At 39.7% G+C, this 27,158-nt stretch overlaps 5 protein-coding genes across 6 annotated transcripts; all 5 read right to left on the reverse strand.

Moving 5' to 3' along the window:
* Positions 1–3,965: 3,965 nt before the first annotated feature.
* LOC147632913 (uncharacterized) lies at positions 3,966–5,270 on the reverse strand. The gene has a single exon (XM_086805893.1). The coding sequence runs from the start codon at positions 5,265–5,267 to the stop codon at positions 3,966–3,968; it is 1,302 nt and encodes a 433-aa protein (XP_086662019.1). The 5' UTR covers positions 5,268–5,270.
* A 73-nt stretch (positions 5,271–5,343) lies between these two features.
* LOC147632914 (uncharacterized) lies at positions 5,344–7,008 on the reverse strand. The gene has a single exon (XM_086806803.1). It carries the CDS (start codon positions 7,006–7,008, stop codon positions 5,344–5,346), a length of 1,665 nt encoding a protein of 554 aa, XP_086662929.1.
* Positions 7,009–19,337: 12,329 nt separating this feature from the next.
* LOC147632915 (uncharacterized) lies at positions 19,338–24,658 on the reverse strand. Of its 2 annotated transcripts, XM_086805754.1 has the most exons (3): positions 23,339–23,864; positions 23,200–23,244; positions 19,338–19,566 (listed from the first exon to the last, which is right to left on the reverse strand). In XM_086805754.1, exons 1-3 carry the CDS (start codon positions 23,760–23,762, stop codon positions 19,562–19,564), a joined length of 474 nt encoding a protein of 157 aa, XP_086661880.1. In that variant the 5' UTR covers positions 23,763–23,864; the 3' UTR covers positions 19,338–19,561. The 2 variants fall into 2 exon arrangements, 1 of the variants encoding a protein (XP_086661880.1); XR_015267029.1 differs by lacking the exons at positions 23,200–23,244; positions 23,339–23,864 and adding an exon at positions 24,567–24,658.
* On the reverse strand, positions 19,772–21,076 carry LOC147632916 (uncharacterized). The gene has a single exon (XM_086806804.1). It carries the CDS (start codon positions 21,071–21,073, stop codon positions 19,772–19,774), a length of 1,302 nt encoding a protein of 433 aa, XP_086662930.1. The 5' UTR covers positions 21,074–21,076.
* Positions 21,150–22,814, reverse strand: LOC147632917 (uncharacterized). The gene has a single exon (XM_086806805.1). It carries the CDS (start codon positions 22,812–22,814, stop codon positions 21,150–21,152), a length of 1,665 nt encoding a protein of 554 aa, XP_086662931.1.
* Positions 24,659–27,158: the final 2,500 nt, after the last annotated feature.

A 27,158-nucleotide genomic window follows, 5' to 3' on the forward strand; every position in this document is an offset into this window, starting at 1 on the left:
CTAGCAGTTTCCAATAATCTGTAGGGTGCTAACTACCATGAATAAGTGATTTGCATGTGTGCCAACATGAAAATAGTTGTGTCTTGTAGGTGCTTACTAGAAATTACCAATAATTTGAAGGTGCTATAACTAGCATGACTAAGTGATTTGCAGATGTGCTAACCTGCAAATAGCAATGCAAATAGATGCTAACCACTACAACTAGAAGATGCTGTCTAGCATATGTTAATAACTAACAAGTGCTAACTAGTCCTTGGCAATGTATCTGCTACCAATTAGCAATGCCTTATAGGTGCTAGCACGCATATATTAGTGGCATGCATATGCTAACTAGAAGCTAGTAGTAGTAGATGCTACCTAGCAATTAGTAACTGTGAGTCACAAGTGCCTGTGCTATTTCGCACAGTATAAGTAGTACAAAGTCCTATCTTACGTATGATGGATGATGAAGGTTGTAGTTAGAAGCATTATGATTCTCCTTCAATGCTACTTACATTTCTCTAAAAAAATAGGGTTTAGCCATCAATGTTCTGTAAGTGCTAACCAGCATGTACTTGTAGCTTGAAGATGCTTAACTAGTAGAGTTTTGTAGGTGCTACTTAGCATATAGTTGTAGTTTAAAGATGCTATCTAGCATATGTTAGCAATTCTCATGTGTTGATTAGTGATTGGAAATGTCTTTGCTAGTAATAAGATGTGGTTTGCAGGTAGCAAGCATATATTAGAGGTATGCATGTGCTAATCAGCAATTACCAGTAGATGCTAACTAGCAGTTAGCAGTGAGTAGAAGTGCTTGCTAGCATGCTATGATAGGCACTACTTAGCACAAAATTAGTAATGCAAAACACTATCTCACATATGCTAGACGTTGCAGCTTGTAGTAAGCAACATTATGATGCACCATACGATTGCACCTAGCCCATTGCAGTCTCAATACCTAAGACTCGTCAAGTATATACACTAGGTGCTTAATGTAACTTTTTATTCCTAATCCCTTTCTTCAAACATCCCTTTTGTTGAGGGAAACACATGACTCAGTTTCCCAAAATGAGTATAAGATCTTTCATTTCATCCGATTTTGCTTATACGGTTTTGCTTCCAACATGATGCCAATGAGAACAATTCATTTCCTTGATCAAGTTGAGCATGAACACATGATCTTGTAGTGTACAAGCTACACCAAGACACCTAAAGGACTCGTGAGACCTCCGAAAGCGGCATGTGTTGAGTTGAGTTCATCACCATAGTCAATATGGCCTTCTTTGAAAACAATTCATGTTTGTTTGTTGGCTGTTTGATAGTAGCCAATGTCCTACAAACATTGGCTAATATGGCTCCTCACACTTGATCCTCCACTCTAGAGAGTTGATCTTATAATCCTTGCACCATAGGATGTTGTGCGAATCGATCTAACATTTCACACCTGAGTTGTGTCCCATGCCTACTGTCTAGTCATTAAAAAACTTCACCATATCAATGATGATTCTTTGCTTTATATCTTCATCAATCTCATGCATATCAGCCTCCCTCTTACACTTGTTTTGTTCCCACTATTGTTTTTTTTTGCAGCCTCATATTGTCTGATGATGGCACATGATTAGGTCCTTCATCCTTGCACAACCAGGACTTTCTTGTTGCACTTACAATCCTATAATGGTAATAACACTATATTATAAACAGTACTTCAATCAAATGACCCACTTATAAACAAAGATTCTACCCAAACACATATACCTGTACCAAGAGAAACTAGTTAAGGCCATTGACTTTGGTTCAATGTCTCCCAATGGAACTATGTACTCCACCAACATTTCCAAAAAAGCAAGCGGGTTCTCTACAGTCATGCGTCTTGTAGTGCCTCCTTATTATGGCTCACCCAAACCCCTGTCTCGAAACACATCCAACAAGAAGATTACACGGTGAATTGCAACTGTTGTAAGGATCTTTCCAATGGCCGAGCTCATAACCCTTGAGGTCTCCAAGCTCCACAACTCCTTAAGAAAAAATTCCACCACACCTCCCATCCCGGGGGATTCACTCTTCATTAAAGGGGGACGTCACCTGCGTGCATGAACTTCAAGAAAACCCCCTATTTAAGATCCATGTAGGATTATAAAACACCCCTATTTAAGCTTATAAGGTACAAGAAAAAGTCTAGTGTCCCCCCCCTTTCCTTAAACCTACGTCAAGATGGCTATCCTATTTTGTCAAACAACAAGACTATAAGACGGCTATCGTATTTTGTCAAACATCCATCTGTCATCCGCACACCCTCCGCACACCCTCCGCACACTTGTTACCATACATGGTTAGCATGGTGGTTCTTGATTCAAGCCTAATAATGATGATAACATCATTTGTTAAAGTTACATCTATCAAAATAGATGTTCTTGATTCATGCCTAATAGTGATGATAAGAGCACTCATTTGTTGGCACTACATCCATTACATGCTAATCACCTACATCGACATGCTAACCAAGGCAACATTATACCATTTTGCATACGTATTGGCTGTACATCTACAAAGAGTATACATATCCACCAATGTATTTCCATACGTAAAGCTCTTGAAATACTATCAAGATGTCTTTTCAAGTAAGCCTAGCCTCCTTCCTTGCCCAATACATATTCTCCAAGTATGTTGGAGGAACAGATACGAGGTATGATGATCCTTTTAATGGACAAGGCTATAAGTGGCATAGCTTGGGCATCCCTTAATCCCATCTCCTCTAATCCTCAATGGGAGCAATAGGTGTAGCTGGCCTTATCGAAGCTAGCTACATATCATATGCATTACCTCCTTACAAGGCTATAAGTGGCATAGCTTGGGCATCCCTTAATCCCATCTCCTCTAATCCTCAATGGGAGCAATAGGTGTAGCTGGCCTTATCGAAGCTAGCTACATATCATATGCATTACCTCCTTACAAAGGTGTAGCAGAAGCAATAACTAGATCTACAAGACAAGCCTCATCACCTCTAACATAGCCCCATATACTCTTACCAACTAACGCATTATTCACCATAAAACTCCACATGGAATACTTGGTTCCATTCAATTTATCCTCCCAGGCCAAAACTTCAAACACGTCTCCCGAATTTAGATTCGGATTTTGATTCTGAACCATCTTAGATGTATGCATAAACTCCACTGATTCACATGCTGTGAATGGTATTGCACCAACAAAATCACATTAACCCACTAGCCAATGCTTGGTTAAACAATGCACAAACCTCACTGAACTTCCAATGCAGACCTGTACTTGCAAAACATGAACTAATTTGAATGTTGTATTGCCAAATATAGAGGTAAACAGCTCCAAATCCTTTCCCATAATTGGCAACAGTCTCTAAACCTGCTCAGAATAGTGTAGATAGCAACTACATTCACTGTTATTGGGGCGGACAAGCTAGAAAGCTGTAGTATAAGAATGATTACACACTAACATAAACAAGTGTCTTCTCCCTTAAAAAACAAACACTAGAATGAAAAAGCTGAAAAGCATCTTGGATGTTTAATAGCAGCAAATATGAAGTTACACAAGAGTAACACCTGAACAATCCATGAATCTAAACCAAAATTTGATAGAGTAGAAAACATAAAATGCATCTTGAATGTTTACTAGAAAAACTAAAAATTAAACAAGAGTAACACCCGAACAATCCATGTCTATAATCCATAAGTTTAGCATTGACACATCTATGGGCATCTTCTCATAAATGCTGCATCATGCCACATAGCTTGCCAACAAATTTATCCTACAAAACAAACATAAGCTCCCTGTCAAGTTACATGCTGCAAACCTAGGATCCCTATGTGATAAGAAGGATTGAAAGCACATTAACAAAAACATATGTTCCCTTCATCTACATCAGAGATTGGAGCAGTAGGGCTGCAAATGGACTAGGAAGGAGGGAAGGGAAGGGAAGGGACAACTTCAAAATGGATAAACTTTACAAAAATTTAAAAAATAGAAAATGTACCTTTTCTGCCCTGCACATATTCATTGAAAAGTTTGTAGTCATTCTCATCAAGATGGTATTTCTTTGTTTGTCGATCATAGTTGAGATTGGCCAAGGCTATTATAGATTCCAAATCCACACATTGGTTGTCAACAAGGTCATATGTGTAGGTCCTAGTTCCCTTTGCTTGTTGATACCATGACAAATGAATTTGAACATTCAAAGGCCTATCCAATAGATCAAAGGGGCCTCTTGTCTCTTTTAGACAATTTCCAACCTTTCTCCTCATGCTTGCCACCCTTCCAAGGTACCACATGCCGTTTACAGCACCCTTACTAGTATTCCCAGCTTTTCCTTTTCCTCTTGTCTTTTTGTTTGCATTTATTGATGTGCTTTCAAACAATACTGCACAATCAGATCCTATACCAAGACATGTTCCTGTATGAATCATTGCCTTCTTCTCCAAAGAAAAATACACTCCACTTTTCACCCTTGTTAATCTATCTTTAGATAGTGTGGGATTTCCATTCAATTGGCTGACAAGTGTGCTTTTAGAAATGGCTTTCCCATCCACTTCAACAAATGGCGATATTTCACTAACCACCTTCTCCTCCTCATCAATTAGACAATCAATCACATGACGAAGCTCACTTTCACTAGTAATTTCCTCATCCACCAGATCACCTCGAACACCACTATCAAAGTGATTATCTTCATCTAAAAGTAGAACATCATCCAATGATTCATCTTCATCCACATATTCAAGATTAGGGTTGAAGAGTTCTAAGAGATCTCCCTCCTCCCATGAGTCATTCCAAGAAGTTTCATCGTGCATACCAAGTGTCTCACTTATGGCCTTTGCTTCTAATAATCCCTCTTTCAATGCAGATACCATATGGTTGTCACTACTCACACAAGCATAGTCTCCCAGGTTGGCCAAAGGAGTGCCATTCTCCTTTTCCAAAGTAGCCCATATATTTTCTTGTTTAGAATGAGCTGCTGGAAATTTAAGAATTGAACCTGCTTGAAACTCTGCTATTCTATTAAGTGCTCCGGTACTACTCAGCAAATCAAAGCCATCATAGCATCTTTCATTCCGAACCATTCCACCCACCTTGCTGAAAAAATTCTCACATGCATCCGATCCCGTGCAAGAAAGGGGTACGTGCAAGTGAGGATGCTTTTCCCTAAAGGTCTTTATCAAGAGAACCACAAAGTGACATGACAATTGAATGTCAATGAATGTTTCTCTACTGATAAAGTTTTGCTTTAGGGAGTATGCATCATGCTTAGTGATCCACATGCGCCAAATCCTACATATAGAAAGAACCATGAGTATTAGCCACATCAACCTTGGAAATACGTTCAAAATCCTTTATTCATATATCACTAATAGCAATGGTAGCAACTTCTGCATACCTGAAAAAGAAAGACACCTTTCCTGCAGCTTTCACACGACCATACAAGTCTAAGGTAGGTGATAAGAAAATATCAATGTAAGATGCTACTATTGATAAGTACATACGTGTGCCCAATGTCCGCTCTTTGTGAGCACCATAGCCTTCTTGTAATAACTTCAAACACTTTTGTACTTTCTTTGTAGCAATCCTTTGTGCAGCTCTCCAATTTTGTCTATCCTTCCTCTCAATATCCCCTTCTTGCAAGCCATGTTCATCAACCTTGAATAATTGATATACAATTGCTACATGATTCAAAGTCACAAGCTCTCTACCAAGTACCAACCTTCTAGATGCACTATCCAAAGGATTGATAAGTTTCTTTCCATTATGGATATAGTCTTGATCATGCAAACCACTGATACTCCCATCAAATGTGATGTGTGCTGTAAAGGGCCAACCCTTCCAAGGAATGCACAACCTGGGACCTTGACAAGAAGAGTAATCTTGCAACATCAACTTTCTGCGCCTACTATCCCCATCTGAAGCATGTCCTATCAATGGACCTACCACATCCCTTAGAAAAATGTTCCAAGAAAGCTGAATGCTCTCCCACTGTTCTCTGACAAACATGGAATCAAACCTATTACATGTCAATTGCACCAATATAACTAGCTTTGGCAAGAATTCAAGAAGAGGATTCACTATCAATACCCTTGCATAATGAGCAATCACATTATGTTGAAAAGCGTCCACAACTCTAAGATATCCATCTTGACCATCACCAACTTGCACGACAAAGTCTGGAATGCAAGTGTGTTCTAGATTTTTACCACAAAAGCCAACCAAATTATCATCACGTGCCACCCATCTCACCATTCTTTTCACAACTGTTTCATCCTCAGCTAGAAGAACTGGCACACTACCCAAGGGTATACCTTTCTTCATCATGTGACAAGTGTAAACTTCTCTTGCATGTTGAAATATATCCTCTTGTAAACCAGTTCGAAAGAAAAGTGCTTTTCTTGTGGACCTCATTGTGGTGGACATGTGTGGACCTCCAAGGTTAAGTGATAAGAAATTATGCAACCTTGTCCCTCCCCATATCTTGACAGTCTCAAATAATTCCTTTGTTGTATTGGAATATCTCTTCCCTTGACCTACTCTTGAAATGTTTTGTGAAATGTCAACAAAGAAGTTCCACAATGCCTTCTTTCCCTCAAATAGACCTAGCTCATGAGCATTGATTATATCTTGACAAAATTTTCTAACATCTTTCCTCACCATGGCTTCCATAGTGCTCTCCCGAAGACTTCTAACCTTCACGCTCAATGCAACAACTTCAGTTCTTGTGAATGCTATCTCCTTCTTCAATACCCGAACCATTGTGGACTTTGTTTTTGCTACTCTCAATAACTCTAAATGAGTCAAATAATCTAACCGTCTACCACCTCCTGTGTCTCTTGATCCACGAGTGTCTGAAGATCGAATTTGTCGATACACTCGCATGCGAAAGTCTCGTTCTTTAGGAATAGTAGCACATGCACCACATTGCAAATTATCAAAGTATGTTCCCTCCAAACATATCCGCTTGCAATCCTTATGACGGAAAGTGCCATTAATTTCAATGAACTCTGTTGTCCCCATCATAATTGTTGCCTTAGTTGCTGGCTCATTGTGCCATTTGCCACCTCCCTTACTATCATCCAAAAAGGGCTTCAAGTCAACCACATTCCCATCATAGTTATATGACCCTTGCCAAAAACCCCAACACAAGGTTGCAAGCAAGCTACTCCCTATGAGCAAAGGAGGAATCTGTTAAGTTCCCAATAGACTTGATGGAGAGAGAGCCAAAAGCCATATGACTAGCTACACCTAACATCTCTATAAAAAAACAGAAATAGTGATTGAAAATAGAAGCTTGAAAATTTGCCTAATGGAGAGAGAGCCAAAAGCCATATGACTAGCTACACCTAACATCTCTATAAAAAATCAAAAATAATGATTGAAAATAGAAGCATATGAGAAATACCTGATGGCTTTCGTGATGCATTGGCAGTTTGCAAGGTGTCATTGTCTATAAGAAAACATTACAATAGAGCATAAGAAAAAATGTTCACTTGGAAAATACAAAACTGATGGAAAACACAGCTAGAACATGTGAGTTTTACCTTTAGCGGAACATTTCTTGAAAAAACCACTTAGATCTCTTTGCTTCTTATCTATAATTGTCACCTTGGATGGGCGACCACCAGCCCTCTTCACTTGATTACTAGAATCAATGCCACTAGCCTTTGTGATATGTAGCTTGGATTTCATATGCTCAATCATGCATTGTCGTAGAGATCCTGTCTTTGGAAATAGTGGTATCCACTTGTTATCTAGCATGCAGCTTATATAGACTTTTGATAGAGTGCTATAATCTCCAATAGTCTCTGTTACTAGTTGAAACACCACATTACTCTCACTTGCAAAGGTTGAAACCTCCAACATTGCTTCATTTACTTTTTCTTTTCCTGATTCCATAATGTCATCCAATGAACCAAGGCTGTCTTTTCTATGGCTCTCTTGCTCACATAACCCAATAATCCTCATATGGGATGCTGAGTTGATGTGTGAGTGTGTGTAATTATACAAAGTGTCAGGACCCCCTTGACCATAAGAGCAATCACACTCCTCACACCAAATCTGAAACAATGCTTTACCATCCTTGTCCTTTGACATGAGCTCAAATCTATCATGTCTGCCTTTTGCTCTTAACTTTTCTTTGGCTATCTTAATCTCCCTCTGCCATTTTTTGACCTCAGATGGTGTTTCAAGGTGACTCTTCAATCGATTCTTAGAAACACTACCACACGTAGTCGAATCATCCACCATATTGTAGCTTTCACACCCTTGAGCAAGATCATGCATACATAAATCTGGAGACACTGTACACTTTGGCTGCATTTTATTGCTATCTCCAACTGAGTCCACTTTTTGGCGTTTGCCTTGTGTATCATATTCCATTTTCAATTGGATGGTTACTTCTGCAGCATCAACTATCCATCTCTCCTCTTGCTTGGCCCCTATTGGAATTTTCCTAGATCCTCCCAAAAATATAAACTCATCTATGATGAGATTATCAAGGATGATCTCTTCTCTCAAGTCCTTGTAGGTACCACCGGTTTTAAGATGAACATATCCCAACACATGATTTTCAGCCATACCCTCATCTAACACAATCACAATATCATGCCTCTCCATACTCCTATAAAAGGGCTAGATAACAAAAAGGTGCCCAACAAGATAATCTCAAATGGACAGCAAAACCTGTTGTAAAGTAAAGAAAATGAGGAAAAAATTACAGCAAAACCATCATTAACATGTTTAAAATGAAGGATGAAATGGACATAAAACCTGGAGCAAAGTATGGAAGAATTAGAGCTGCTTCAAGCCAACAATCTCCTTTCGAAGCTTACAGCTACTCTAGCAACTAGTAACAAATTACAGCACCTGTAAACAAATTCCAACCAAAAACATGTGAGTTGAAGTAGAAACATAGGCCTTCTCAATGCATTATTTGCAGTAGCAGCAAAACCTGTTGTAAAGTAAAGGAAATGAGGAACAAATTACAGCAAAATCATCATTAACTTCCAGGCCCAAATAGTAGAGTAATCTGCAAACTCCAACGCTGAAATACCAGTAGGGATATTCGAGGTAACGGGAGGTGGGAGATAGTCAAACTGGAAGGTACGATGTACTACCTGCCAGGGCAATGGAGGTTGAAGAGGCAAAAGTACAGGGCATAAGATAGGGCAAAAGTCATGTGCAGGATAGGAAACCCATTTTCCCGCTCTTCCCCATTTCCCCCCTCCATTTTTGGGGATAAAATTGGCTCCATTTCACCATGGTTAAGAAAACATATGGTTAAAGTTACATTCGTGGGTGAGTATGGTCAACCGTGTGAAAAGCCCTCACTCATGGGATAGGCCACATGTGTACACATACTTGGGAGGGCAAGTAATTTCTACTTTTGTCGGCAAGCCAACTAGCCTAATTACTTTATAACATCTTTTCCAAGCCCAAATCTATCATGGTTTCCTTAGTTATTAGGTTCACCACCGCTGATCCATAGTGTATTAAGGCATTTGTAATGGTGTCCTTCAATGCACATCTTTGCTTTGATAGTTCTAGGGTCATCGTCTCTCATAGATTGTCCCAAGACTTACACATAGCGGTCACATGACTTCCTTCCTATCACAAATTCTGAATGAAGGGTTCTATTAAGAAATTCACTATTCAAATAGCGGTCACACAGTCGCAATATTGAAAAGACACATGTATATTACACTACTATAGACACTAGAATAAAATAGTAAACCTATATTAAAGAGAGAATAATTTAATGATATATTTGTTTTATATTATGAAAGACTATTTATATCATGACTTACAAGGTTGGATCTCAAGTTCCTTGATTTGAACCACCCTTAAAACCCATATTCTTGGATCTACAACATTGGGACTCCATGTAGCCTTCCATTACTCCATTTTTTATTTAATCCTCTGATAGATAGTCTCTTTGTCTTTGGGTGATTGGGCAATTTTGCAAAGTGTGCAAAGCAAAGTGTACTAGAAAGATAGAGTAAATATTTACAAATGCCAAAAGAGAATAAGGACAACTTAGGAGAACCAGCTTGTGGTCAAAATCAAAGAGTGAAAGAGTGAGAGGGTATAGGTGTGGGTGTGGTGGTGTTCATGTGGCCATGTTATGCTTAATTTGCTTGTAGGAATGCATTACTATGGAACATTTCTTACACCTTTTTCCATAGCCTTTTCTCTTATTTTCTCTAAACATTAGCCCCTTTAATTAGCCACGATTAGTTCTTTGATTACCATAATTAACAATAAGAATCACCATCAATGAAGGAGACCTAGTGTTAGTTTTGGGCTTAGTTCATGAACACCCAGTGAGACTGACTTATCAAATGAGTATTTGTGTGTCATTTCTACATCTACATCTAGGGTAAAGATTAGTACCCCCCCTCTCCCCCCCCCCCTTAACTTAAATTTAAGATTAGCCAAAACATAAAAGGGCCCCCACCCCTAATGTATAAGCTTATGCATCATCTGCAAAAAACCCCCCTAGTGTACACTCACGTGATATCGTAAGGTTCCCCTTCTGAATCCCCCGGGCCTCCCATGAGCGTTGTCACACCGTCGCGTTGCACTACGTGTACTCATCCCTCCTCTCACTTCACTTCACTCACACACACACACTCACTAGCATGGATTAGAGAGTGATTATCAAGAGGATTAGCAAGAGCAAGACTCTATTGCATGATGGGATAGTTCTTTGTATTATGAGAGATATTCACTTAGATACATGGCCATAAGTGTTCACACTCAAACTATGGGCCAACCAGGAACTTTAGGCTCATAAGAGGCATAATGCTATTACAATAACTACTTTCATAATATATCCATGAAGTACATCACTTGTTGGGACTTCATCCTAACTTACTACCACACGCTCTTGAAGCGGAAATCGCCATAAGTATTCCATCGGACCATTACAGGCACCCATCCAAGTTGTAGATTTGGAAACCATAGCTTCGTTTCTTGAGTGTATGACCTTTTGATGTATCTGCCTTGACTCCTTGATGTAAGATAATGGAAGTAGCTCTTGTTAACCTTAAGAATGGGTTAACAATCCCTCCTTCCTGATATGTTGATCACATCCTCGTGAGATCACATTAAAGACCTTTGTGTGGGGAGAATTGACAAGCTGTGTTGATGGCTTTTAATGTTGAGTGATGTTCAATGGTTCTTGTTCCTTCGGAAGGAATGAGAAAGGTTAGTTAGTAAATGAAAAGGTTAGTGATTTAGTGGGAATTCCTAACAGGGTGGTGGTGGTGGGGGTTTTGCGAGTGATTGCATTTTTATATTTTTGTGATGAGCATTTTTTTAAGCGTATATTTTTTACTCTGATTTTGGCAATCATAAGCAGAGTTACATGTTATTTGTGTTTTTGGCAACAATCTAAGAGATGTTAATAATGGGGGAGAAGAGAAGGAAGGATCCGGGAGAACGTAGATCAAATCATCAAAACGAGATTATGATGCTCAGTTCCTCATTTGATTCATTGAAACAACATTCATTACTTGAAGAATTTGACCTTTGATGATGTCCCTTTTTGTGGCAGGATTCTTGCCAAATGTTGTTGAGTAGGACCTGTTCTTCCTGCATGCTTCTTTCTTTGTGTTTTTTATGCTTTTATGTATATTTAAGTGCTCTATGAAGCAAATATACATGAAGTACATAGACTCTTATTGAGCTGCTTATTGAAGTAGCCACTTGTTGGCGAGGCATGAAAGAATTATGTCGACTTGCAAGGCGAATATAGACATCTTCTCTAAGGATTAGAGATTAATGTGTTGTGAATACTTAAGATTTTGTTTGGAGAAGTTTGCAATTTGAAGGAAAATTCCAGGCGATGGGTTGTACCATTGACCAGGATTTTGCCCACCATGGCCCCCCCATCCAGAGAGATGGAAGGTTGTCAATGGTGAGGCTCTGGTGAAACTGTTCTCCAATGCATGAGTATGGATATGTACTGATGGAGAAATGCTACATTAACTTACCCAAAAGAATAGTAAGCTATAAGCTTAACAAAAATGTATTGGCTATTGAAGATCATTGGGAGTTTCTTGTGATATTCTACCATTTTTAGGTAGGCCATTTGTGTGACTCCCTTGTGTTTTTGTTTGTTCTTTTTCTTTTTTTTTTTTCCTTATTTTTTTTGTTACCACCTTACGAGTAAGAGGTTCTTGTGGCTACTCTCCTTTTTTTAGAGAATAGGTTCTTATGTCTGCCGTGTAGCTTCTGCACTCATGCTTCTCATCCAAAGGGGTAAAAAGAGCCTTGTGAGTTTGTCCTTGATGCGCTCATAAGTCTATGTTGCAGACGTGGGAATTGATTCTTGAATTTGTGGCTCGAGTATTGTTGAGGCAGTAGGTATAGCTTCTGGTTGGTTGCCATTGGTGGTGACCCAACATGCAAGCTCTTGTGTATGTGTTTTCTGCACGAGAGGGATAGAGTAGCTTGCCTTATGTTGTTTAGGTCTCCATTCTTGTCGAACTTTAAGTGAAGTCCAAGGAATTGAAGTCGATGGTGGTGAGGCTTTCTTTACTTTGTTTGATCTTAGCAACCATATGATGGGATTTCCATCATAAATCCTTGTTCTTGAAGAAGCACGTGCACAAGCACCCATCTTTGATGAACATTATGAATTGGTGGGGCTGATGCTTTTGGTGCTGAGCTCGTGCTGAGGTTTCTTTCTTTATGCATACTTAGGTGACTTCTTGATATGCTTGGGAATAAAAGCTTTGGTATTACCTTGGTAGTATCCTTGAGCTTTGAGTAATCTTTTTGGTACCCACACTTGTTGAGTGGTTGGAGTTCTTTGAGGAACTCGAATATAGGCTTTTGTGGACGACATTGTGGAGTACTTTTAGTCTTCCTTGGCCTTTGAGTTTTGCATTGAGAAAGAGGATTTGATGATCAAGGCACCCAAATTAGATTTGCACCTTTGTAGTAGCCTTGAGTTAGGTGACTTCTTGATATGCTTGGGAATAAAAGCTTTGGTATTACCTTGGTAGTATCCTTGAGTTTTGAGTAATCTTTTTGGTACCCACACTTGTTGAGTGGTTGGAGTTCTTTGAGGAACTCGAATATAGGCTTTTGTGGACGACATTGTGGAGTACTTTTAGTCTTCCTTGGCCTTTGAGTTTTGCATTGAGAAAGAGGATTTGATGATCAAGGCACCCAAATTAGATTTGCACCTTTGTAGTAGCCTTGAGTTACAAGTAGCTACTTTTTCACTCACATTTTGATACCATTAAGATACCTTGATTTTGGCTGTCATGGTGGAGTTTTCTTTTTGGATGAAGTGGAAGGTTTGGGGTCCTCCTTCACATTGGTTGGCACTGAGGTTGCGGTTTTGATACTCATGGGCATTGTTGACGATGAGGCCTGAGTCTCTTGTGGAGTGGTGACTACTGATGTTGAGGCTTTTGAGCATGCAGCCTTCTCCTTTGGTGAGGTTGGTCGATGAGGAGTTGTCGAGGTCAAGGCATTTCCTTTGAGTTCCTTTTTAGAGATATATGGTTGCACTTGGGGGACTTCTTTAAGAATAGTTGTTGATTGCGAGGTTTTAGCATTGGACTTTGTTGGTGAGGATGGAGTTGAAGGGTTAGATACTTTGTTGGAGTTGGTCATTGACGCAAATGGCAGGTCTTTGTGTAGAGGGGCTTCCGAGGAAGAGGCTTGTAGCTTTTTACGCTTAGCATCATAGAAATCCATTAGGGTTGGATTCTCTTCCTTACAGTATTGTATCGTCAACTTTGTGTTGTTGACCATTATCATGACCCTATCGCTAGCAAAGCACAGTGGTGCGTGGGCAGCAATAGTCCAATTATGCCCCAAGATCAAATATACTTCCAACACATACTCAACCACCACACAAAACTTACACATAAGGGGGTTAGATTCTATATACATTGTATGTTCAAAGTACCCCAAACATGGCATGTTTATATTCTCTATGAATGGAATTTTCTCTAGATGAGCTTTTATTATTGGTTGACCTAACAAATCCCATAACTCGAGGGTCATGAAATTGTGTTCTTGTTGTGGATAAAGTTGTGCTTGGAGTATGGTGATTTTATTATAAAATTCAAATCCAACCATAACTCTTGCGATATTCTGAGTAAGATATGTTGGAATTTCCAGCTCCTCCAAGGTCCCTTTCTCTTGTAGGAGCAATTTCACAATGCTTGCAGGAGTGTTCAAGGAAACTATTTGCATGCATTTGTCAATTGAGGGGATTTGGCCGATAGCTAACTCATGCAAAAGACATGCATGTATGATATGACATTTGTTATCATACCAATAATTCTGAGGCATGGTACCTGTGTGTGGTGTTAAACCCCATTTTAGAGTTAACAAGGTTTTCCACACCTAATTATATGCCAAACCATGAGTAATTTACATCAAATTTCAAGGATGGACATGCCAAACGTATGTTAAAGCAATGGTGTCCAAATCTCAAACTTGGACGGACGCCCAATAAAGATCCAATGAATAATTAATGGTATTTCCCACTCTAAGAGCATGTGGTAGTGAGCTAGGATGTGCTCCTTAGTATTGTAATGCATCAATGTATTATGAGATGAAGCAATGTATAAGTAATAGGACAAATAGAAGCTTTGGGCGCTTGCCCAGCCATAGTTTAAGTGTGTGTAAACACTTATGGCCAGGTCATAATGCAAGGACACTCTCCCATCATGCAATTCAGCATTCCCTCTTACTAAGCCTGTCTCTAATGCATGCCAATGAGTGAGTGTGAGTGATTTGATGTGAGAGAAGGGAGTAGTGCCCGTAGGGTGTGACAACGTTTGGATTAGTGGACAATATTACTCATAGCTTTAGGATATAACTTTGCGAGCAAACATTAATAAGTGTGCATTTAATAGGGTATTTGGAAGGGTGGCAACCCATACCCCTTCACATCTCAATCACCTTACACCTTTTCATATGGTAACCTTCTCCTTCATGTTTGACACAACAAGAAGATGTAAGAGAATTCAAGAAATAAATGAATGCATGTTGCAATGTCAATCAATCTTTCAAGAAATAAATGAATGCATGTTGCAATGGCAATCAATCTTTTATCGTTTTGCTCATTAATGCTATAAACACTTGGTGATCTTGCTTTTCACGAAATCCCCACAATTTCTTGTGTGCAAAGAGATCGATTGGCTAAAAAGGGGGACAATTGGCTGGACGTTTGATGTGGTGCAGAGGGTGGTGGCTTTTGGTGTTGAACACGATCTTCGTGATGCTGCGTGAGGCTCCTCCTTACAATCGATGCTATCGTCAACCAATATAGTGTTGATGTTAATGTTCACTTCGGCTAGGGGCGGCCTAGGTAGAAAAGGCTGGATGATGTCGAGTGGTGGCAAAGGTGTTGCCGTTATTTTGGTAATGTTGACCATACAATGTGTAGATTGATACATGATACTGAGTGTTGTTTCTGATCTCCACACCCGTAAAGTGGTTCTGGCCAAGAAGAGACGGAAGTCCACGTGATCGGAGTGTGAGCCAATTGGTCAACAAGCCACTGTCTGTTAGAGTAGCTGGATCTGCCATCCGCCAGTCAGAGTCGCACCATCCGACTTGCTGTCCCAAATCCAACCCGGATTTCTTATGCATTCTAAGCAAAGGATCTCTACGCCTAGTCTAGATGGGAACCAACACCAGCAGGGCTGGATCAGCTTCTTGTCTGCATGTTGCTACCATCGCCGTGTGCAATGATCTATGGCGTGTTGCCTGCGTAAACAGCATTGCTAGTTGGAAGTGCCATGCAAGATCAGGCTCAATTTTTTTGAGGCTCATGATGAAAACAAGCAACTACATCAAGTAACCAAAGTGACGTTGCATTTGCTAGATGAATTCCAAGATGTTGATGATCATGACTGGAGCCACATTGATCCGGACGACTGATCCGAATGGCAGAAGTCAAAGACCAGTTCCGAAGCAAGCGGATCAGTCCAACACACGTGATCCGATAAGTCGAATCCAAAGTCGGATGTTGCTAAGTTGGTGAAATCATCCGGAGTCTGGCAAAAATATCACTACTTAATCGTGAAGCTACAACCAGAGGAAAGGAGAAAGCTGGTAAACAGGAGGTTTCATCCAAAGGTTTTTCGCCTTGCCTTTTTGCCACCTCCGTCTCCAGCTCAACTTTCCTAGCTCCTACTGCCTGCCCCTTGTTCAATGCAACATTCCCTTGTCTTTATGATATGTCTTTGATCACTTCTGCTACAAGGTCCTTGTCTAGCTCACCTCTTTTTGCTACTTCTTTCATACTTGTTTGCACTTCACATACAATAGTTGTCCCACAGACTCATCAGCATCGTCTTCCTTTGCATTACCCTGTGGTTTGGTTGCATCCTGCAAATTCCCCTTCTCTACACCATGGCCTCTGCTCCCAGCGCTCTCACTACATGTACTCTGACCAGCCTCCTCCGCCCTCTCGTCTACGCATGTGCGCTTCTCCAGTTCCTTTCCTGCCATTTGTTATCATCATTATTGTCAGAGCTATCATCTTTGCTGTCGGTATTCTCTCGACTATCATGGCCATCATTTCTCTATCAGCTTTAATGTTGATGTTGGTGATGGAATAGGAAGGTCTTTAGTCTCGATAGTGGTCCCCTTAGTCGAATGCCCATTGAATAAGTGAATCCCCACATTATCCTTGATCATTCCCCACTCACATCATCCTTGTTGGATCAGCTTTGAGGTTGCCTTGTCTTGCCTGTCTACAGGTATAGTCTCTTGATGCTGTGTTCTTTGAGCAATTTTCTCTGTTGTTGTATGTTTTGTAGATGAGCTAGGATGATGATCTACACAGTCACACATGTCAACATAAAACACATTAGAGAATTGCTTCTTGGAAACACAAGGGGACCTTATTAAGTAGCATATATATAGCAAGAAGATGCTAATTATCACCAGAAGAGGAATAGTGCTAATTAGTATATACTACAACTTACTATTGAGAGAGATAGAATCATATACTTCTACTAGGCATACATAGAGGTATGTTGGCAGCTAGCTCATAAAGCAAGGTGGGTGCTACTAAGTAGCACATAATAATTTATCTTAACCATACTGCTAGATAGCATAGCTACTTTAAGCAAAGTGCTAAGTAGCACTTGCTAACATTAGGTAATGTGGTCCTTAGCACTTGCTACATGAGCCAAAATGCCAAAATATTTGAGCTGGTGATCTTAGACAATGTTATTAAGTAGTTATTGACTTGAACTAAGGCACAGAACTACTAATTAATAGTGCCAAACATGCTAAGTAGGACTTGCTGACATCTGGCACAGTGCTAATTAGCACTAGCCGACATCCTGCATAATTCTTAATAGCACTTCCTTCTCGTAGAGATGGTGTTAATTAGCACTCTATGGTATGTGAACACAGGAGCTAATTATCACTCTATAGTATATCTATAGATGCACAACTATAGACATACTACATAGTGCTAATTAGCAACTGTTGATATACTATAAGGTGTGCTAATTAGCACCTGGTAGTAGACATCCTACAAAGTGCTAATTAGCACCTGTAGATATATTGTAGGGTGCTAGTTAGCACATGTAGACATACTACAAAGTGCTATAGACATTCTGCAAAGGCTTATTTAGCACCTATTGACATGAAAACTAGCTTAACCACACATCTAAAATGAACTTACCTCTATCAAACTCCTGGAAGCCCACACAGGACATGGCACTTGATGGTATCTGCATATTATAATTTGTAGCTCTACATTTGTTGCCAAATTGGCATGTAGTTACAAAACAGAGGGAGTGGTAGGAATGTTTGCAAGGTAGAACCATAAGCATATGTACCTCCCGGGGGATTCACTCTTCATTAAAGGGGGACGTCACCTGCGTGCATGAACTTCAAGAAAACCCCCTATTTAAGATCCATGTAGGATTATAAAACACCCCTATTTAAGCTTATAAGGTACAAGAAAAAGTCTAGTGTCCCCCCCCTTTCCTTAAACCTACGTCAAGATGGCTATCCTATTTTGTCAAACAACAAGACTATAAGACGGCTATCGTATTTTGTCAAACATCCATCTGTCATCCGCACACCCTCCGCACACCCTCCGCACACTTGTTACCATACATGGTTAGCATGGTGGTTCTTGATTCAAGCCTAATAATGATGATAACATCATTTGTTAAAGTTACATCTATCAAAATAGATGTTCTTGATTCATGCCTAATAGTGATGATAAGAGCACTCATTTGTTGGCACTACATCCATTACATGCTAATCACCTACATCGACATGCTAACCAAGGCAACATTATACCATTTTGCATACGTATTGGCTGTACATCTACAAAGAGTATACATATCCACCAATGTATTTCCATACGTAAAGCTCTTGAAATACTATCAAGATGTCTTTTCAAGTAAGCCTAGCCTCCTTCCTTGCCCAATACATATTCTCCAAGTATGTTGGAGGAACAGATACGAGGTATGATGATCCTTTTAATGGACAAGGCTATAAGTGGCATAGCTTGGGCATCCCTTAATCCCATCTCCTCTAATCCTCAATGGGAGCAATAGGTGTAGCTGGCCTTATCGAAGCTAGCTACATATCATATGCATTACCTCCTTACAAGGCTATAAGTGGCATAGCTTGGGCATCCCTTAATCCCATCTCCTCTAATCCTCAATGGGAGCAATAGGTGTAGCTGGCCTTATCGAAGCTAGCTACATATCATATGCATTACCTCCTTACAAAGGTGTAGCAGAAGCAATAACTAGATCTACAAGACAAGCCTCATCACCTCTAACATAGCCCCATATACTCTTACCAACTAACGCATTATTCACCATAAAACTCCACATGGAATACTTGGTTCCATTCAATTTATCCTCCCAGGCCAAAACTTCAAACACGTCTCCCGAATTTAGATTCGGATTTTGATTCTGAACCATCTTAGATGTATGCATAAACTCCACTGATTCACATGCTGTGAATGGTATTGCACCAACAAAATCACATTAACCCACTAGCCAATGCTTGGTTAAACAATGCACAAACCTCACTGAACTTCCAATGCAGACCTGTACTTGCAAAACATGAACTAATTTGAATGTTGTATTGCCAAATACAGAGGTAAACAGCTCCAAATCCTTTCCCATAATTGGCAACAGTCTCTAAACCTGCTCAGAATAGTGTAGATAGCAACTACATTCACTGTTATTGGGGCGGACAAGCTAGAAAGCTGTAGTATAAGAATGATTACACACTAACATAAACAAGTGTCTTCTCCCTTAAAAAACAAACACTAGAATGAAAAAGCTGAAAAGCATCTTGGATGTTTAATAGCAGCAAATATGAAGTTACACAAGAGTAACACCTGAACAATCCATGAATCTAAACCAAAATTTGATAGAGTAGAAAACATAAAATGCATCTTGAATGTTTACTAGAAAAACTAAAAATTAAACAAGAGTAACACCCGAACAATCCATGTCTATAATCCATAAGTTTAGCATTGACACATCTATGGGCATCTTCTCATAAATGCTGCATCATGCCACATAGCTTGCCAACAAATTTATCCTACAAAACAAACATAAGCTCCCTGTCAAGTTACATGCTGCAAACCTAGGATCCCTATGTGATAAGAAGGATTGAAAGCACATTAACAAAAACATATGTTCCCTTCATCTACATCAGAGATTGGAGCAGTAGGGCTGCAAATGGACTAGGAAGGAGGGAAGGGAAGGGAAGGGACAACTTCAAAATGGATAAACTTTACAAAAATTTAAAAAATAGAAAATGTACCTTTTCTGCCCTGCACATATTCATTGAAAAGTTTGTAGTCATTCTCATCAAGATGGTATTTCTTTGTTTGTCGATCATAGTTGAGATTGGCCAAGGCTATTATAGATTCCAAATCCACACATTGGTTGTCAACAAGGTCATATGTGTAGGTCCTAGTTCCCTTTGCTTGTTGATACCATGACAAATGAATTTGAACATTCAAAGGCCTATCCAATAGATCAAAGGGGCCTCTTGTCTCTTTTAGACAATTTCCAACCTTTCTCCTCATGCTTGCCACCCTTCCAAGGTACCACATGCCGTTTACAGCACCCTTACTAGTATTCCCAGCTTTTCCTTTTCCTCTTGTCTTTTTGTTTGCATTTATTGATGTGCTTTCAAACAATACTGCACAATCAGATCCTATACCAAGACATGTTCCTGTATGAATCATTGCCTTCTTCTCCAAAGAAAAATACACTCCACTTTTCACCCTTGTTAATCTATCTTTAGATAGTGTGGGATTTCCATTCAATTGGCTGACAAGTGTGCTTTTAGAAATGGCTTTCCCATCCACTTCAACAAATGGCGATATTTCACTAACCACCTTCTCCTCCTCATCAATTAGACAATCAATCACATGACGAAGCTCACTTTCACTAGTAATTTCCTCATCCACCAGATCACCTCGAACACCACTATCAAAGTGATTATCTTCATCTAAAAGTAGAACATCATCCAATGATTCATCTTCATCCACATATTCAAGATTAGGGTTGAAGAGTTCTAAGAGATCTCCCTCCTCCCATGAGTCATTCCAAGAAGTTTCATCGTGCATACCAAGTGTCTCACTTATGGCCTTTGCTTCTAATAATCCCTCTTTCAATGCAGATACCATATGGTTGTCACTACTCACACAAGCATAGTCTCCCAGGTTGGCCAAAGGAGTGCCATTCTCCTTTTCCAAAGTAGCCCATATATTTTCTTGTTTAGAATGAGCTGCTGGAAATTTAAGAATTGAACCTGCTTGAAACTCTGCTATTCTATTAAGTGCTCCGGTACTACTCAGCAAATCAAAGCCATCATAGCATCTTTCATTCCGAACCATTCCACCCACCTTGCTGAAAAAATTCTCACATGCATCCGATCCCGTGCAAGAAAGGGGTACGTGCAAGTGAGGATGCTTTTCCCTAAAGGTCTTTATCAAGAGAACCACAAAGTGACATGACAATTGAATGTCAATGAATGTTTCTCTACTGATAAAGTTTTGCTTTAGGGAGTATGCATCATGCTTAGTGATCCACATGCGCCAAATCCTACATATAGAAAGAACCATGAGTATTAGCCACATCAACCTTGGAAATACGTTCAAAATCCTTTATTCATATATCACTAATAGCAATGGTAGCAACTTCTGCATACCTGAAAAAGAAAGACACCTTTCCTGCAGCTTTCACACGACCATACAAGTCTAAGGTAGGTGATAAGAAAATATCAATGTAAGATGCTACTATTGATAAGTACATACGTGTGCCCAATGTCCGCTCTTTGTGAGCACCATAGCCTTCTTGTAATAACTTCAAACACTTTTGTACTTTCTTTGCAGCAATCCTTTGTGCAGCTCTCCAATTTTGTCTATCCTTCCTCTCAATATCCCCTTCTTGCAAGCCATGTTCATCAACCTTGAATAATTGATATACAATTGCTACATGATTCAAAGTCACAAGCTCTCTACCAAGTACCAACCTTCTAGATGCACTATCCAAAGGATTGATAAGTTTCTTTCCATTATGGATATAGTCTTGATCATGCAAACCACTGATACTCCCATCAAATGTGATGTGTGCTGTAAAGGGCCAACCCTTCCAAGGAATGCACAACCTGGGACCTTGACAAGAAGAGTAATCTTGCAACATCAACTTTCTGCGCCTACTATCCCCATCTGAAGCATGTCCTATCAATGGACCTACCACATCCCTTAGAAAAATGTTCCAAGAAAGCTGAATGCTCTCCCACTGTTCTCTGACAAACATGGAATCAAACCTATTACATGTCAATTGCACCAATATAACTAGCTTTGGCAAGAATTCAAGAAGAGGATTCACTATCAATACCCTTGCATAATGAGCAATCACATTATGTTGAAAAGCGTCCACAACTCTAAGATATCCATCTTGACCATCACCAACTTGCACGACAAAGTCTGGAATGCAAGTGTGTTCTAGCTTTTTACCACAAAAGCCAACCAAATTATCATCACGTGCCACCCATCTCACCATTCTTTTCACAACTGTTTCATCCTCAGCTAGAAGAACTGGCACACTACCCAAGGGTATACCTTTCTTCATCATGTGACAAGTGTAAACTTCTCTTGCATGTTGAAATATATCCTCTTGTAAACCAGTTCGAAAGAAAAGTGCTTTTCTTGTGGACCTCATTGTGGTGGACATGTGTGGACCTCCAAGGTTAAGTGATAAGAAATTATGCAACCTTGTCCCTCCCCATATCTTGACAGTCTCAAATAATTCCTTTGTTGTATTGGAATATCTCTTCCCTTGACCTACTCTTGAAATGTTTTGTGAAATGTCAACAAAGAAGTTCCACAATGCCTTCTTTCCCTCAAATAGACCTAGCTCATGAGCATTGATTATATCTTGACAAAATTTTCTAACATCTTTCCTCACCATGGCTTCCATAGTGCTCTCCCGAAGACTTCTAACCTTCACGCTCAATGCAACAACTTCAGTTCTTGTGAATGCTATCTCCTTCTTCAATACCCGAACCATTGTGGACTTTGTTTTTGCTACTCTCAATAACTCTAAATGAGTCAAATAATCTAACCGTCTACCACCTCCTGTGTCTCTTGATCCACGAGTGTCTGAAGATCGAATTTGTCGATACACTCGCATGCGAAAGTCTCGTTCTTTAGGAATAGTAGCACATGCACCACATTGCAAATTATCAAAGTATGTTCCCTCCAAACATATCCGCTTGCAATCCTTATGACGGAAAGTGCCATTAATTTCAATGAACTCTGTTGTCCCCATCATAATTGTTGCCTTAGTTGCTGGCTCATTGTGCCATTTGCCACCTCCCTTACTATCATCCAAAAAGGGCTTCAAGTCAACCACATTCCCATCATAGTTATATGACCCTTGCCAAAAACCCCAACACAAGGTTGCAAGCAAGCTACTCCCTATGAGCAAAGGAGGAATCTGTTAAGTTCCCAATAGACTTGATGGAGAGAGAGCCAAAAGCCATATGACTAGCTACACCTAACATCTCTATAAAAAAACAGAAATAGTGATTGAAAATAGAAGCTTGAAAATTTGCCTAATGGAGAGAGAGCCAAAAGCCATATGACTAGCTACACCTAACATCTCTATAAAAAATCAAAAATAATGATTGAAAATAGAAGCATATGAGAAATACCTGATGGCTTTCGTGATGCATTGGCAGTTTGCAAGGTGTCATTGTCTATAAGAAAACATTACAATAGAGCATAAGAAAAAATGTTCACTTGGAAAATACAAAACTGATGGAAAACACAGCTAGAACATGTGAGTTTTACCTTTAGCGGAACATTTCTTGAAAAAACCACTTAGATCTCTTTGCTTCTTATCTATAATTGTCACCTTGGATGGGCGACCACCAGCCCTCTTCACTTGATTACTAGAATCAATGCCACTAGCCTTTGTGATATGTAGCTTGGATTTCATATGCTCAATCATGCATTGTCGTAGAGATCCTGTCTTTGGAAATAGTGGTATCCACTTGTTATCTAGCATGCAGCTTATATAGACTTTTGATAGAGTGCTATAATCTCCAATAGTCTCTGTTACTAGTTGAAACACCACATTACTCTCACTTGCAAAGGTTGAAACCTCCAACATTGCTTCATTTACTTTTTCTTTTCCTAATTCCATAATGTCATCCAATGAACCAAGGCTGTCTTTTCTATGGCTCTCTTGCTCACATAACCCAATAATCCTCATATGGGATGCTGAGTTGATGTGTGAGTGTGTGTAATTATACAAAGTGTCAGGACCCCCTTGACCATAAGAGCAATCACACTCCTCACACCAAATCTGAAACAATGCTTTACCATCCTTGTCCTTTGACATGAGCTCAAATCTATCATGTCTGCCTTTTGCTCTTAACTTTTCTTTGGCTATCTTAATCTCCCTCTGCCATTTTTTGACCTCAGATGGTGTTTCAAGGTGACTCTTCAATCGATTCTTAGAAACACTACCACACGTAGTCGAATCATCCACCATATTGTAGCTTTCACACCCTTGAGCAAGATCATGCATACATAAATCTGGAGACACTGTACACTTTGGCTGCATTTTATTGCTATCTCCAACTGAGTCCACTTTTTGGCGTTTGCCTTGTGTATCATATTCCATTTTCAATTGGATGGTTACTTCTGCAGCATCAACTATCCATCTCTCCTCTTGCTTGGCCCCTATTGGAATTTTCCTAGATCCTCCCAAAAATATAAACTCATCTATGATGAGATTATCAAGGATGATCTCTTCTCTCAAGTCCTTGTAGGTACCACCGGTTTTAAGATGAACATATCCCAACACATGATTTTCAGCCATACCCTCATCTAACACAATCACAATATCATGCCTCTCCATACTCCTATAAAAGGGCTAGATAACAAAAAGGTGCCCAACAAGATAATCTCAAATGGACAGCAAAACCTGTTGTAAAGTAAAGAAAATGAGGAAAAAATTACAGCAAAACCATCATTAACATGTTTAAAATGAAGGATGAAATGGACATAAAACCTGGAGCAAAGTATGGAAGAATTAGAGCTGCTTCAAGCCAACAATCTCCTTTCGAAGCTTACAGCTACTCTAGCAACTAGTAACAAATTACAGCACCTGTAAACAAATTCCAACCAAAAACATGTGAGTTGAAGTAGAAACATAGGCCTTCTCAATGCATTATTTGCAGTAGCAGCAAAACCTGTTGTAAAGTAAAGGAAATGAGGAACAAATTACAGCAAAATCATCATTAACTTCCAGGCCCAAATAGTAGAGTAATCTGCAAACTCCAACGCTGAAATACCAGTAGGGATATTCGAGGTAACGGGAGGTGGGAGATAGTCAAACTGGAAGGTACGATGTACTACCTGCCAGGGCAATGGAGGTTGAAGAGGCAAAAGTACAGGGCATAAGATAGGGCAAAAGTCATGTGCAGGATAGGAAACCCATTTTCCCGCTCTTCCCCATTTCCCCCCTCCATTTTTGGGGATAAAATTGGCTCCATTTCACCATGGTTAAGAAAACATATGGTTAAAGTTACATTCGTGGGTGAGTATGGTCAACCGTGTGAAAAGCCCTCACTCATGGGATAGGCCACATGTGTACACATACTTGGGAGGGCAAGTAATTTCTACTTTTGTCGGCAAGCCAACTAACCTAATTACTTTATAACATCTTTTCCAAGCCCAAATCTATCATGGTTTCCTTAGTTATTAGGTTCACCACCGCTGATCCATAGTGTATTAAGGCATTTGTAATGGTGTCCTTCAATGCACATCTTTGCTTTGATAGTTCTAGGGTCATCGTCTCTCATAGATTGTCCCAAGACTTACACATAGCGGTCACATGACTTCCTTCCTATCACAAATTCTGAATGAAGGGTTCTATTAAGAAATTCACTATTCAAATAGCGGTCACACAGTCGCAATATTGAAAAGACACATGTATATTACACTACTATAGACACTAGAATAAAATAGTAAACCTATATTAAAGAGAGAATGATTTAATGATATATTTGTTTTATATTATGAAAGACTATTTATATCATGACTTACAAGGTTGGATCTCAAGTTCCTTGATTTGAACCACCCTTAAAACCCATATTCTTGGATCTACAACATTGGGACTCCATGTAGCCTTCCATTACTCCATTTTTTATTTAATCCTCTGATAGATAGTCTCTTTGTCTTTGGGTGATTGGGCAATTTTGCAAAGTGTGCAAAGCAAAGTGTACTAGAAAGATAGAGTAAATATTTACAAATGCCAAAAGAGAATAAGGACAACTTAGGAGAACCAGCTTGTGGTCAAAATCAAAGAGTGAAAGAGTGAGAGGGTATAGGTGTGGGTGTGGTGGTGTTCATGTGGCCATGTTATGCTTAATTTGCTTGTAGGAATGCATTACTATGGAACATTTCTTACACCTTTTTCCATAGCCTTTTCTCTTATTTTCTCTAAACATTAGCCCCTTTAATTAGCCACGATTAGTTCTTTGATTACCATAATTAACAATAAGAATCACCATCAATGAAGGAGACCTAGTGTTAGTTTTGGGCTTAGTTCATGAACACCCAGTGAGACTGACTTATCAAATGAGTATTTGTGTGTCATTTCTACATCTACATCTAGGGTAAAGATTAGTACCCCCCCTCTCCCCCCCCCCCCCCTTAACTTAAATTTAAGATTAGCCAAAACATAAAAGGGCCCCCACCCCTAATGTATAAGCTTATGCATCATCTGCAAAAAACCCCCCTAGTGTACACTCACGTGATATCGTAAGGTTCCCCTTCTGAATCCCCCGGGATGTACCTCCTAGTTAAGAACAAGTAAACCACATGCAACACATTTTTCCTTCACTTCCACCTTCTCGATAACAGGGAGAGGTGTAGATGATGGGTGAGGGGAGATGAAACCATTTTACCTACATGTGCTTGCCGACGCATCTCTGACACCAGTCATATTCATCTTCCAACTCCTTAACAAACTTACCTTGGATTTTCATGTTAACCTACAAAGTGTAAACAAATGCACATAAGCCACTTATGGAAACAACAGATTATAGCATGTGGCCACATCACAATAGAAAGGCAAAAGAGTTAAACCCATCACCTCCAAGAGATTTGTAGGCTCGTTTTGCTGATTGATCCCCATAGTGAGCAACTTTATGGTTGACTTATGGTTGGCTATTTGCACACACAAAGAAAGTCTGGTTGGCGAGTCGCGGGTTGTGTTAGGAGGCAAAGCATCCAATGCATCTTCCGTAATGCGTATCATCTCTTTCAGTGCCTTAAACGGTTGAGTTGTTGCTCTTCTATGCAACCCTTGTCTCTTTAAACTTTTGTTTCAGTGAATTCAAACTGTTCTCTACCAACTCCAGGGTCTTCTCTGCATCAACAACCAATTTGTTTACCTTTTTCATATAGCCTAATGATCTGAAGGAGGGATTACCAAACAAGTAGAGACTGTGAACCCAGCCTAGATGCATCTTTGATCGACAGAGATTCTGAGTGGGAGGCCTCTTTGTGCACCACCTTCTTTTCCTCCTTTTTCAAGGACTCACTAGGGCAATACGGCTAATTCAAAAGCTGCCATCTTGTGCAATGGCTATTAAAA

The sequence above is a fragment of the Cibotium barometz genome, chromosome 12 (genome assembly GCF_041138505.1).
Source record: "Cibotium barometz isolate CiBa-2024 chromosome 12, ASM4113850v1, whole genome shotgun sequence".
Taxonomy (NCBI): domain Eukaryota; kingdom Viridiplantae; phylum Streptophyta; class Polypodiopsida; order Cyatheales; family Cibotiaceae; genus Cibotium; species Cibotium barometz.

What these genes read in the sequence shown, in the direction of transcription:
- LOC147632913 (XM_086805893.1), bottom strand. Translation starts at nt 5,267, where the DNA reads ATGTGGATCACTAAGCATGATGCATACTCCCTAAAGCAAAACTTTATC.
- LOC147632916 (XM_086806804.1), bottom strand. Translation starts at nt 21,073, where the DNA reads ATGTGGATCACTAAGCATGATGCATACTCCCTAAAGCAAAACTTTATC.
- LOC147632915 (XM_086805754.1), bottom strand. Translation starts at nt 23,762, where the DNA reads ATGAGGATTATTGGGTTATGTGAGCAAGAGAGCCATAGAAAAGACAGC. An exon ending in CAAGAAATGTTCCGCTAAAG is followed by an intron (nt 23,245 to 23,338) that starts GTAAAACTCACA and finishes GTTTTCTTATAG; the next exon opens with ACAATGACACCTTGCAAACT.
- LOC147632917 (XM_086806805.1), bottom strand. Translation starts at nt 22,814, where the DNA reads ATGGGGACAACAGAGTTCATTGAAATTAATGGCACTTTCCGTCATAAG.
- LOC147632914 (XM_086806803.1), bottom strand. Translation starts at nt 7,008, where the DNA reads ATGGGGACAACAGAGTTCATTGAAATTAATGGCACTTTCCGTCATAAG.